Source organism: Pelobates fuscus, chromosome 4, assembly GCF_036172605.1.
Source record: "Pelobates fuscus isolate aPelFus1 chromosome 4, aPelFus1.pri, whole genome shotgun sequence".
NCBI classification, from domain to species: Eukaryota; Metazoa; Chordata; class Amphibia; order Anura; family Pelobatidae; genus Pelobates; species Pelobates fuscus.
In genome coordinates this window covers 332,952,528-332,965,955 of record NC_086320.1, presented here as the reverse complement: position 1 = coordinate 332,965,955, position 13,428 = coordinate 332,952,528, and the positions used below count along the sequence as shown (strand labels likewise).

The following is a 13,428-nucleotide window of genomic DNA, read 5'->3' as shown; positions in this document are numbered from 1 at the left end:
ACAGTAAAATAATTATTAAATCAGGCAGTACATTTTTATTTAAACTGTACAATTCTGTGTTTCTGTAATCAAGTAAAAAAAAAAACAAGTAAACCATAGGAAGAGTGATGTTTTTCTACCCCAGTTTAATGATCAGTCACATTAATTAGGTCAACATTTCTTCTCATTCAAAAACAAATTGCCTAATAATCATAGCTTCTTGTTAAAAAAAAATAAAAATATCTGAAAAATTGGTTGTATTGGTAATGTTTACATTGTTATTGGTAGTGTTTACATTATTAAACATTTGCAGAAAAAAATATATTAATTAATTGTTATATGTTAATATTTTACTCTTGGTCAGCAATTTATGACTCTGCTACGTAAATATAAATAGATAGAAATAAAACAGGTTTATTTGGCCTATTTTATAGTTATACATGAAGATTTATAAAACAGTGCTTGCATATTACAGTAGGCATAACTGGATGATAGGGAATTTAGCATAAGTTATTCAGAAAGTGTTCTTCGAGATGACTCTTTGATCCAAGTCACCTTTCAAGACAAATTACTTTATGAGGACTGCCGAATCTGACTAAGCCCTGCATCACCTACCTTTATAGGAAAGCACATATAAGACTCCATTAGTCCAGTGATTTGACATACAAATCACTCATTACTATAGAAGTCCAATAACTAATGACCATATAATATGCACCTTGAAATATCATTCCAATGTTTAATTGGTCACACCTGTGAGAAGTCAGAGATTGCCAAAACCAGTCATGGAGATATTCAAGATAGTAAATTAAAATATTAAAGTAACGTGTCAAGTGGACACTATTGAACATTGCAAGGGGTTTACATTACCATTTGTTTAGTTCACCCATTACATTTTAATTGGGAATTGAAAAAATCTACTGCAAAAAATAAATCTATAGATCTGAGAAAATGATATAACATTACAATAAATAACATTTAGATATTTTTTGCTTTTTTTGGTGGTACCGAGTTACAGTATATTCACATATTCCATCTTTTTTATGTTGTTACATAGTGTTACATACAATGTTACGTACATTCATATTGAGTAGTCTTTATTTGTGTTCTTACAGTCATTTGATTATTTAAACATTTCTATTTTTGAGATCCATTGTTTATATTAGTTGCTTAGGTTAGTGATCCTCTGCACTCTGTACTTTTTGGGCATAATATAACAGGGGTGATGGGGTAGGTGTGGGGGGGGAGGGGGTAGTGGTCGAGCCAGTTTGCACTTTATCATTGTGCTTCTCTGGTAAATGGTTAACTATTCGGTCCAGTTACAATCTGTGTTAAGTGAGGTTGTTTTTTTATCTTGTAGTCGTCCCACAGCTTCCATGCTTCTACCCAAAACTTCCGTGGGAGAGTTGTTTTCCTGGCCATGGTTTCATATCTTTTAGAGGATTCTATGGTTTGGACACAAGCTGCCAATTTTGGGGTATGTGGCGACAGCCAGTTCCTGCCGATCGTCTGTAAAGCCGCTATTAGTATGTGATATATCAGGTATTTTGGGGTTTTTGTTGCTTTTAGAGGGAGCAATTGTAGTAGATATTGTTCAGGTTGTGGAGGCATTATCACTTTTGAGGTGTCTGCAATTAACTTTGTGATTTCTGCCCAGAATGGTGTTATTTTTGAGCATGTCCACCATATGTGGTAAACCGTGCCTGGGTGTTCGTTACATTTCCAGAATTTACCTGATGTTTGGGGGTTGATGTGTTTTAGTTTGGTTGGGACGAGGTGGCAGCAGTAAAGCAGCTTCCTAGACAACTCTACATGTGTGGTGCATAGTGTTAAGTTTTTATTTGCCGTGAATATGCGGGTCCACTGGGACTCGTCCAAGTGCTTTTGGAAATCTGATTCCCAAGCTGATATGAAGGAAGGTTTTGCAGTGTGGAGTTTTTGGATAATTGTGTGGTACAGTTGGGAAATAAGTTTGGTGGGTCGTTTGCTTTGTAGACATAATTGTTCAATGAGTGATAGTTGCCAATCTTGCCTAGGTAAGGTGTTTTGGAGATGGTGTTTGCGGAACCATGACTGTATTTGCATGTACATGAAGTTTAGTGTGTTTGGTGCTTTATATATCGTTTGTAGATGCTCAAAGGGGATTAGTTTATTGTTGTCCATTATATGGTGTAAGGAAGTAATGCTATGGGTAGCCCATTCTTTTGCCTTAAATTGTGGTATGAGTGTCATAAGAGCTTGTAGTTTCATAGTTGGTGACGGGTGTGGTATGGGCCCCATTTTGGTTTTGTGTGTGTCCCATATGGATAGAGTTAACCTGGTTGTTGGCAGCATGTCTCTATATTTTGGTCTGATATGGCGTGGTATCCACATTAGTGTGGACAATAAATAACATTTTAATAAAATAAATATTGTTTTTCACAATTTATCTCCCAAAAATATATTTTTGAAGATAATTTTGATACAAAATATTTTAATCATAATTTAAACAACCATTTTATTGTTAATTATTTTGAATTTTAATTTGATTTATTTCATATTGCCCAAAATGCAATAAATCACTTCTGTACTTTGATATAAATAGGGTGTGATATAATTAAGACGTGTCATGCATTGAATGTGTATATTTTTTTAACTGAGAGGCAATTCTTGTGATTACCTTTTAAATTTAATCTGTCAGCTGAAATGCATCAAAATTAAAAAGTCTCTCAACAAATGATCTAGCTCAACAATAAATTTGGAAAGATACCTTCTATATCAGTAGTTTTCCAATTGTAAAACTAGCAAAACGGTTTATTTTGTTCACTGTAAAATAATGTATAATAAAATAAATTCAAGAAAAATATATTTTTTTAAGAATCCTTTAGTGTCAACGTGGTTTCTGCTGTAATGGGGAGGTTAAAGCTGTCACACTAAGTTATTAGTTGCGAGCAGTTGCCTGGGGCCTAAAAAATCCATTGTGCCTGTCCTAACCAGCGGGGGCCCATTAAATTAGCACAGAGTCTCTATTTTGGGTTGACCATCGGTAAAAATGGTATATTGGCTTGGCCTCACAGTCAATTTGTAAACTACATTGTCAACAGGAGCTGAAGCCTGGCGGGTAATAATAGGAAATAATTATCAATCAGTAAATTATTCAAATAGTAATATTTTTACAAGTTATTTAGGGTTTAGATTTGTCACACATGCCTTTCTTCTTAACTATCGTCTGTGATGGTCTTATAGGCAACTAAAAAGACAGCACAGAACTCTATTACAGAGGTTTTTAATAATTAATATTACCATGAAAGGGTTAGTCCAACTACCATGACCACTTCAGTGATTAGAAGTGGTCATGGTAGTAGGAGTCAGTATGTGTGATGTTTAAGCTTGAAACACTGCACATACTAAATTATTTGCACCTGTGTGTCGGAGCTAGCTGCACCCCGAGCACACATGACATTGGCAGCCCAGAATTCAGTTTTCACATAGGAAGGTCCCCCCCTCAGAAGGGTTGGAGAGACCACTTCAATTTTGCCAGCCTCCTTTGTTTTAGCTGGTAATTTTCTATTTGAATACCGTTGCTTATTTATGTGCTTCCATAAAATACATAATGGAATAGAACACTAAAATAGATATGATCTCTTGCAAATAGTCAACAACATTGACTTACCAGATAAAACAAGGGGATTGGGTTAAATGCCCCATCTTTCCCTTTTCTGCTCGAGCACATGAATAGGCATTAATCTGTTGTTTTTGGAGAGCCAATATGAAATATGTATTCCTACTTGAATGTGATGATTTAGTTAAGAAACATTCTATCCTTGTCTGCTTTTAAAAGAGCATCCCAAGCACCATAACCACTACAGTACACTTTAATAGTTTAGTGCTAGCAGCGCCAAGGTGCCCCTTTAAGAGGGTCAAATCACTTTAGGATGGTTTGACGTCTTATCTTTGGTCTACAGCCAATGCTCCCCACATCATTTACATCTCCATGAGAGCTGGTAGCCTTTGCTCAGGAGCTTCCATTAACTATCCTGAGCTAGGTCCTGCAATGCAGGGCTATTACTTAGTTTGAGAGCATCCGCTGATCATGTAAAGCCATTGAGCTTAGCACTTCACTGTTGGGCTTATCACAATGAAGAGAGCATCCAGCTCTTACGATGCAGTAGTGGAGGCATTGAGATAGTGCCCAGCAGACCCCACTTTAGACGTCAAGCCAATATAAAGACCTTCCTTTCCTTACAATGGGGGGGTGGACACCAGGGCATTGATGGCACCATAACCAGTGTGTTTTAGTGGTGGTGTTTGTTAGTATTCCTTTAAACTTGGAATTGCAATTGTAATAAACGTTTTAATTAATGACTACAGCAGAATCTCTATCTAGACTGAACAGCGTTACATTGTTGTGATAAACACATTATTTCAAAAACATGATATATATACAAGAACCCAACACACGTGTCTTTGGAAACCAAAAACATTGAATATGCTCATAAAAGCAGTTAAAAAAACATGTGTGAATTGTATTCATAAAAAATGTTTGCAATTTCCTTTCGAAGCTATTTGGCAATTGACATTTTTTTCTAAAATGTTTATTAATAAAACGTATCATTAATAATAAATCACCAGTAATACACAGGTGTGAGAAAGGCATGCCACAAATATTTGAGACTTGACTTTTTGTCTTGAATAAGGCAAGAACAGTAGTCATTATAAAACTAGTTTATTACTTTTATTATTGAGTTCACTCCCCTCAAAAAGGCTGTAGGTATGTTTGTAGTTGCTTCCCCATTATGTATTTTACATGCTTTGTGCCAATACACTGTATGTGCACAATATAGTTAGCCTTCATCGAGAGCTGGAAATGGGGATAATAGCATTATAGGAACACACTAGACAACATTATCAAACCTTACCTTCCATTAGTAAAAACGCATTGAGTCTAACATTCACTACCAGCATAACAACATCATCTCACACTATCACTTAGAACTTTCTCATTAGGCTGCAGAGGTTTTCCAAGGTTAAATATACTACTGTCATCATTTAAATGAGTGTTTCTATAGAATATATAAAAACAGATGTAGACATTATCCACACTACCAGAACAGAGGTTTGTAGCCATTAAAACACAGTATAGTATGCACATAAGCATAAAATATGAATATGGTAACAAGCACACATTTATTTATGTGTAAGTGGGGATCAAAAATGATTGTGCATATTACGTTCTCTTGTTATGCTGCCAAGTGCCATGATGTGTGATTTATTACCAATTGTTAAAGGGACAATATAGGCACCCAGACCACTTCATCTCATTGAAGTGGTCTAGTGCCAACGTCCCTGTCCTCTTTACCGTTCAATGTAAAACATTTCACTTTCAGAGAAACTACAATGTTTACATTACAGGGTTAAGACGACAACAAGCTGTCTTCCAGACAGCCACTGGAGGCACTTCCTGTATTCTCCTGGAGTTGAAACGTGAACCGATGTTGGACGTCCTCATGCTTTGCATTAGGATATCCAGCATCTTCAAATTCCCCGTAGAAAAGAATTGATTCTGAGATTTCCTATGTGGACACTTTAATGTGTGCGAGGCACTCACAGCTCATGCCCCATTGGTGTGATATCACAAGAGGATGAGTCTGATCCTGCACCCAGAGACATTGGTGCTGGAAACCGGTAAGTAAAAAAAAAAGAAAAAGTGTTATCCATTTAATCACTGGATGGGGGGGGGGGGGGTAAGGGGTGCGCGGAGGCACAGGGTCACTATATCCTTGGAATATAGATTTGTATTCCTAATGCTACAGTGTTCCTTTAACAGCAGGCTTTATATTATTGAGGCAAATAATCATGCCACTAAACTCTACAATGCAATCTAAATATACAAAAATCTTAAAAACTTTAGAATTTTTCTTACATGTATGTTTAACATGGACTTAAATTATTTTAATGATTATGTTTGCGGAACGGACATCAAAGAAGGTATTTTGAACAAAATGAAGAAAGATCTCTGAGGCCAAAAATAGAGATATACCTGCAGGGTATACTTGGTATTACACAAGCTGGAAAGTCACTGTCTAACAATTACTCATGATGTCTGACCAGTGTAGCGGAAAACTACCACAAAATTCAACTTAATCTAGACAATCTCACTTGAATTTTCAGTGATTTACCACTTTATAGTTCTAACATTTTATATTAAAGTTTTCAGATCACAATTGCACTAAGATTCTCCTATCTGAAAGTCTTAAAAGATTTTGGGCAAACGATTCCACAATTGCTGTATATAACTGAGTTATTCTTCTTTAGTGTGAACCTAATGAAAAAAATTAGACAATCCCCATTTAATATAAAACCATATATCCATAAATACTTTTTTAATTGGGAAAATTTATATTAATTCATTTGAGTTCTCATTATTTAGTCCAGAAAAATATTCTTTAAAAAGATGAGAATTTAAGTAAAATTTACAGAAATAAATATATTTCCCAAAGCCCGATGACTAGAGAGCTAATTGAGTCTCTCCAAAGTACAGGGACATTTTTTATCAAACCCCTTCCCCCATTCCATCAGTTTGACTTCAACAAGATTACGATTATATTATTGTAATTACATGTTAATCAGAATGTTGTATCTTGTCTTCATTACTTTCAGTTGAAAAGAAAAACAAACTGAAGTCAATTGGGACTCAATGTTGTCTTGTGTTTGAGAGTTTAATTCATTTTCCATTATTTGGGCATTGGGGAAAAAAAATCTCTGCTGTGCGTGGGTTCTGCCCTTTTTGACAATGTGATCATCTGACTGTCGTCCATAAAACTATCAAGGACAAGGTAGGGTATCTATTCAACCCTAAATCTAGAAATTAGTTACTAATCATCTCTTGAGCTCGTTGCCAATTGGGTAGCCAATTCTGTGCTAGATTAAAGCATAAAAAGCATAACTATATGAAAGTACCAGATAAAACATGGGGTAGGTGCAATGCCTAAATAGTTCTTATTTGGATATATGCAATGACAAGGAAGAAGAACAAGAAGAAATGATAGTGTAGCATATTAAAACTATTGATGGTATAAATAAGATAAAAATGTGCACTCACACTTTTATGGAGCTTCAATGCAGCTCCAACTAGAATGATCCCTGCCTAAAGATATCGTGCGGTGCATATAAAAGTACTGTAAATGTGCATTTTATCAGAAATATCACATCCTGTACCACTATCCTACTGTTTTTATTGTTTTATAAAAATAAAAAAAAGACACATATTGGTAGTTGAACACAGGGTAGTGTTCTGTATCAGGGGATGCAGTTAATTATATCTTAATAGATAATTCAATCAGAAATGACCTGGAAAAAAATCCTCACAAAACAACCAATTTAAACAGCACTGAATGCTATCTCTTTTATTTATCAAGCCTTTGCAACTGGATATCGAGTGGGTCTTATCACTTCTGCTTTAATACAACAAAAGAAAAGGCAATTGACCGGGCCTAACATTTCATTTTTTTTAAATATGTCAGCAATACTTCATTGAAGGTATAACCTCAGAAAAGGTTACAACTGCGACTCTTAAAGTGACAGCCTTAATTTCCATTTAATCACACAGTGCCCCAGGCTTGACAAATTTGATTAGGAGCCCAAAAGTGTAGGAGCTCTGCATGGCATTACAAAAATGAATGCCCCTTGGCTTTCATCAATCATTTAATGGTGGTGTCACCGGTATAAATAAAGCCACCAGTTCACACTTTATCCACAGCGCGCCCAGCAATAGTTATCTGCATATGTACAGTCCAATGTCCATATGTAGAAATATACAAAAAATATATGGAATGAGGTTGTTTTCTGACATGATCAAGCTTTTATATATCCTTACTTAAAATGGATTCTTCTGTTTTGTGTTTTGGTTTCATGATTGTGAGTGAAAGGCAAGTGTTTAAATATTGATTTGTTTTTTCTTAAATTCCTTAAGTGAGGTGAGTTTTACGCTAATGCAAAAAATTTGCAACTTGACACATTTTAAGATATAACTTCTACTGATTACAATAGGAAAAATTTTAAAGCAACACTATGGTCACCTAAATTACTTTAGCTAAATAAAGCAGTTTTATTGTATAGATCATTCCCTTGCAATATCACTGCTCAATTCACTGTCATTTAGGAGTTAAATCACTTTGTTTCTGTTTATGCAGCCCTAGCCACACCTCCCCTGGCTATGATTGACAGAGCCTGTATGAAAAAAAAAAAAAACTGGTTTCACTTTCAAACAGATGTAATTAACTTAAATAATTGTATCTCAATCTCTAAATTGAACTTTAATCACATACAGGAGGCTCTTGCAGGGTCTAGCAAGCTATTAACATAGCAGGGGATAAGAAAATCTTAATTAAACAGAACTTGAAATAAAGAAAGCCTAAATAGGGCTCTCTTTACAGGAAGTGATTATGGAAGGCTGTGCAAGTCACATGCAGGGAGGTGTGACTAGGGTTCATAAATAAAGGGATTTAACTCCTAAATGGCAGAGGATTGAGCAGTGAGGCTGCAGGGGCATGTTCTATACACCAAAACTGCTTCATTAAGCTAAAGTTGTTCAGGTGACTATCGTGTCCCTTTAATAATTAAAGTAACCATGAGAAAGATAAATAGAGGAAGGACAAGAGGAAAGGAAGGAAGAAGGGATGGTGGAATACCCTGCTGCAAAGTAAAAAAAGAGTTTCATACATATAAGTTAAATAAACTACTTTGTAAACCTCCAAAGGGCCCACACTTCATAAAATAATGGGAAGGGAAGACCAGGCTCTCTTGGTGGCTAGGGTTATCTTTTTATGCAATTTCTGTTAGCCAATCTAAAAGAAGCTGAGGAAGAGACTGAATCGCAGCCTCAAAATGCGTTGCAAGAATATTTGTACTTTAGGGCAAGACCACCATATGTGAACATGTCTCCCATGAATGTAGATCTTTTAGTAAACAAATATGTACTATTTCATAAATCCTGTTCTTGAGCAAAATAAATGGATGAATATTCTTTAAAACTGGGAAAGCCATTGGTGGAAGGATTTGAGAACTTGGGAGATGGGCAAGCAAAAACAGCAGATCCTTTTGGGTTCCACACTATTTGTTTACAGCATTACGGTCAGAAGGTGGGACTTGGACAGTAGCAAGTACTAGTAGCATGCATGCATCCTTATACATGTGTTTCCCACCCAAGTTAAACTTCAATGGCCACATAATCAGCATAAGAAAAGCCCTTAAACTGAATGGAGGGTATAAGGACAAGGCAGCTGCCATGATAAAAAGTGGTCTGTTCTAAAATGTGGTCTACAAAACAAAAAAGTGAGGCTATCACCATGGAAACCAGTGGATTCATCAGGAACATGCCATTAGTGACCCATCCCCTTTTTGCCTCACGTTTTAAAAGAGAACACTTCGATAAAGCTCTCCACTGTTTCATAAAATAATGATTGATGGATGGATGGATGAATGGAGATACAGACAAATTGTTCTCCTAGGTGTTCAAATTCAGTTTGCCCTTAAACAAAAGCATTCCAGTGATTTTTATTATATGCACAGAAAGAACTAATAAAAATCATGCATCACACACCTTGCCTGGCTAAAGGTTTTTAAAAATGAATATGAATCACAGTCGTCTACAGTGTGACTTTTAGAGCTCCATTACGAATTTTCATAGTGACCCCTAAAGCTAAATAGGCTCAGAGATCATAACCCAAAGAAGCACATTCAGAGGGGTATTTGGAGTGGGTCACTCCACCTTCTAAACTGATTAAACAGTGGCAGGTGGTTATAGATCTGCTGTCCAGTATTTTCTGTGAAAACAAAGAAAATGTAATTGTTTTGCGTCTTGCACACTAGGTGCATTAAACTAAAGAACAATAAGAGGGATTAAGATATGGACAGAACTAAGACATCCCAAACACTAACAAATTCCTTTCTAGTTCAATCAAACAATGATAATATTTTGCGGTTTATAAAAAAAAAAAAAATGCAAATATCTAGCTATATTTGCAAATATTGTAGCATTTGAAAAAAAATATCTTGAATTTGTATAGTTCTAGCGTTCTATGTAAAGCTTCATGAATCTCTTGCTGTGAGGCTGTGCATTTGCTAATCACTGGTTTACTCTGGTCCATTGTTACCCAAGACATATGAAGGTACCACTGCCTTTTTAAGTGGGCCAGCAAGCACTTAGCTATTTATAGCTTTTACGGTTATAGGAGATGGCTAGCCAGGGGTTTAAAATTCTGATTCACATCCTAACAGAAAAAACTTAATTTGTGTTTGCTGTAAATCTAAAATTTAGCTTATAAAATATTCAGCCCATATTGCATGTATGCATAGGTTTACTTTAAAGTGTACATTTTCTGCCTACATATATATATATATATATATATATATATATATATATGTGCATATATAGAAACAATGAAATCTAAAGTACACCGTAAAACATAGTAATCTCAATATATAGCAATAAAAAAGGTAAACCGATCAATATAAATGTGCTTGTAAATGTCAATCAGATTTGGGACGTGAGAATGAACATTTGTAAGCATGCTATCTCCTTGATGTAAAGAGGACTGATTTAATTCAGAGTGGAAAGTAGAGAGTAAGTGAGTGAGTGAGTGATAATGGACTAATGCTCAATCTCAAGAGGTATTAAAACAACCCCCCCCCCTCCCCCCCCAAAAAAAATCTCCTGTGGATGAATATATATAAGGGTTAAAGGTAAGAACTGTATATTTTATTGTGCATTTTAGAATTGAATCCTTTCCATGTGCAGTCCATTATTAAATACAGATGCACTATTTCCTAGCTATTACTTAATTCACATATCCGTTTCATAAGTGGAATCACATCAGATGGATATGAAACAAGTCTGGATCCTCCAGGCAACTGTGTTAAGACAAATGAAAGAATGGGTTCCTTCCATTACAGTGATAAGTTAGGCTATGAGTGAGATGCTAATCTAATTGAGTAAAGCTTAGCTGTCTCTGCTATGCATGAATAGATAGACAGACAGACAGACATGAAGGCATGCAGTAAAACAGCTGGATGGATGGATGGATGGATGGATGGATGGACTGATACGTACATACTTGTATAAAGAATAAGTAGAAAAAGGTACAAAATATATAATAAAAGGTACAGAAAGAGTTTAAATATTATTATTATTTTTTTTTATACTATGCAAAGCACCCACAGTAAATCTGTTGACTGAGAATTAGCAGGGGTTATTTAATGTACAATAACAATGACAATATGTTTAGACACTGCCAAAAGGCTGCTCTGTATTTATGTACAATTGCTAAAGAATTGTAATTTCCTTCCGACAAGAAAGGAAGTAGTAATAGCACACTGTATATTGTTCCTTGGGATTTCTGGAAGCACGCACTAAACAAACCACTAAAACCTCTTAAAAACAATGGAAATGCCAGTAGAACACAGAGAATTCACCTTCTCACAGCCTTTATCATTCACCCTCTCAGAGCCAGATGGTAGAAGGTATGGTGAGTTTTATCCTGGCATAAATCGGTGGACAGTGCTTTCTTAGGTTTAACGGATTTCCCTTTAATTTCTCCTTTGAGTTTCTGCATATGCAGCAGGCTCTTAAAAAAAATCAGGACATCAGTGTAATTGTAAATGGATCTGTCTTCATGGCATAGAGCCAGTAGAAGTTAGCATCATTACAAGATTTGGTGTTCTTTAAATTTTATAGATTAAGAAAAAGAAAAAAATCCACTTTGTTCTCTTCTAGAACTTTGAGTTCATGAGATGATCGAACACTCTTCAATTCATTCCAGGTGGTACAATAACAGGAAGTAGACAATAAATAAATAATTCATTGGTGACTTGTCAACTAACTCTGATAATCTATGACGTTGTAAAACATAATCCTTCATTAATGCCTCGTAGCTTCACAATCAACCTATCCTTCACTACACAAAGTTTTTATTTTTTTTATTTCTCTGACTAAATATAGTAATTGGTTTACAACAAGGCTGCCTTCAAGCTGTTTTGGATTATAATCCCATAATGCATGGCCACCCAAAGTCCAAAGGCTGGTAGAGAATGATGGGAACATTTGTGCAACTACAGTTAAAAGGTCGAATTTTAAAAACCCTAGTCTACTATACAATTTTATCATTAAATCACATAAACAATTATATCAAATTGTACTTCCAATGCTCCTTAGATTCTATTCATGCCTCCTCCACTGTGGAATTATGCTCCTACAAATGAGCATTCTCATTTTTCCAATGTATGTCACTACTAATGTGTTCATTGTTATCAACCGTAACAAATCAGGTCAACTGTAAAGTTTTATGAATCTACCAAATCTTTCATTATAAGGGTCAACCCCTTTAAAACACGGTAGCTGAATGTTGATGTGCATGTTCCAAAAATAATCCAATAAAACTGAAATTGCTCATGAAAGCTATAGCAACATTATAGCTTTGCCTGTGACCCTTGGATTGCATAACCTTGTAAATTTTTGACAATGCACCTTTGCGTTAACGTGTATCATGCTACATTGGGTTTAAGCATGTCTTTGTATAATGAAGATGATACAATTCTCATTCCATGTAACTGTTTTATAGTATATGTACACAAATATATGTCGCCTTTTTCTCTTCTATAGAATTCCAAATAACGTTCATTATAAATCTGCAATTATATCTGTTCACAGATAAACCACCGTGCAAGCATTTTCTTTTCTGTATCTGTTTACGTGATCAAAAAAATGCTCATAAATTCTAGAAGCTCATTTGGCTTACCTGTCTTCCATACGTATATAGTTTTGCTCTCTGCTTCAGCCTGTGAATCAGCTCTCCATATCCCAGCAAGAACAACCACAATCACTCCAAGGTACCGAGTAGCAGCACCAGACAACCACACACGTCTCTCTGCCTGCCCCATGCCTTCAGAAAGGCAGAGATATGTTAGGTTGTTGTAACGTTAGAACACGATGAATAGCCCACTTCAAATAGTGTTTCCGTCCTCTGTTTTCCTTTCTAAGTAATAGGGAACAGAAACCTCTTTCCAGCTATTGTGCATGCCAATCGACAAGGAAAAAGCATTTGACACAGACGAACAATAGAGCCCAGGGCTCCTGCTTGAGCTGATGCTGCTTGTGCATGTATTGAGGATGCTGCAGATCTCTCTTCCCATTCACTGGCTGGCTAGTGGCAGTTTTCCATCAGCTAAAAGAGAGGCAGCTGTCCACAGGGGGCTAGAGCTGACTGAGCAGGTTATCTTGGGCTGGGAGGTAGTAGCAATGAATTGCACCAGCTGGAGGAAACAAGAGAGAAAAAAAAAAGAGAGAGAATTTCTCAGCGAAAAGGAAGAAGGGAAAAAAAAAAAAACACCCAACCTCAGTTGCATATAATTGAAGACCCCAGATGCCTCTCGTCTAACACAATGCATTGAAATAAAAGAAAAGCATTATCAGTG

The 13,428-nt window shown here is 35.8% G+C and overlaps 1 protein-coding gene across 1 annotated transcript in view; it reads right to left on the bottom strand.

Annotated features, from left to right (window-relative positions):
* The window catches only part of THSD7A (thrombospondin type 1 domain containing 7A), a 279,525-nt gene extending 266,388 nt beyond the window's left edge, over positions 1 to 13,137 (bottom strand). The window contains exon 1 of the mRNA XM_063452416.1: positions 12,753 to 13,137. Within this exon, the coding sequence (XP_063308486.1) occupies positions 12,753 to 12,894 (142 nt within the window). The 5' untranslated portion in view covers positions 12,895 to 13,137. The remainder of the gene's footprint in view (positions 1 to 12,752) is intronic.
* Positions 13,138 to 13,428: the final 291 nt, after the last annotated feature.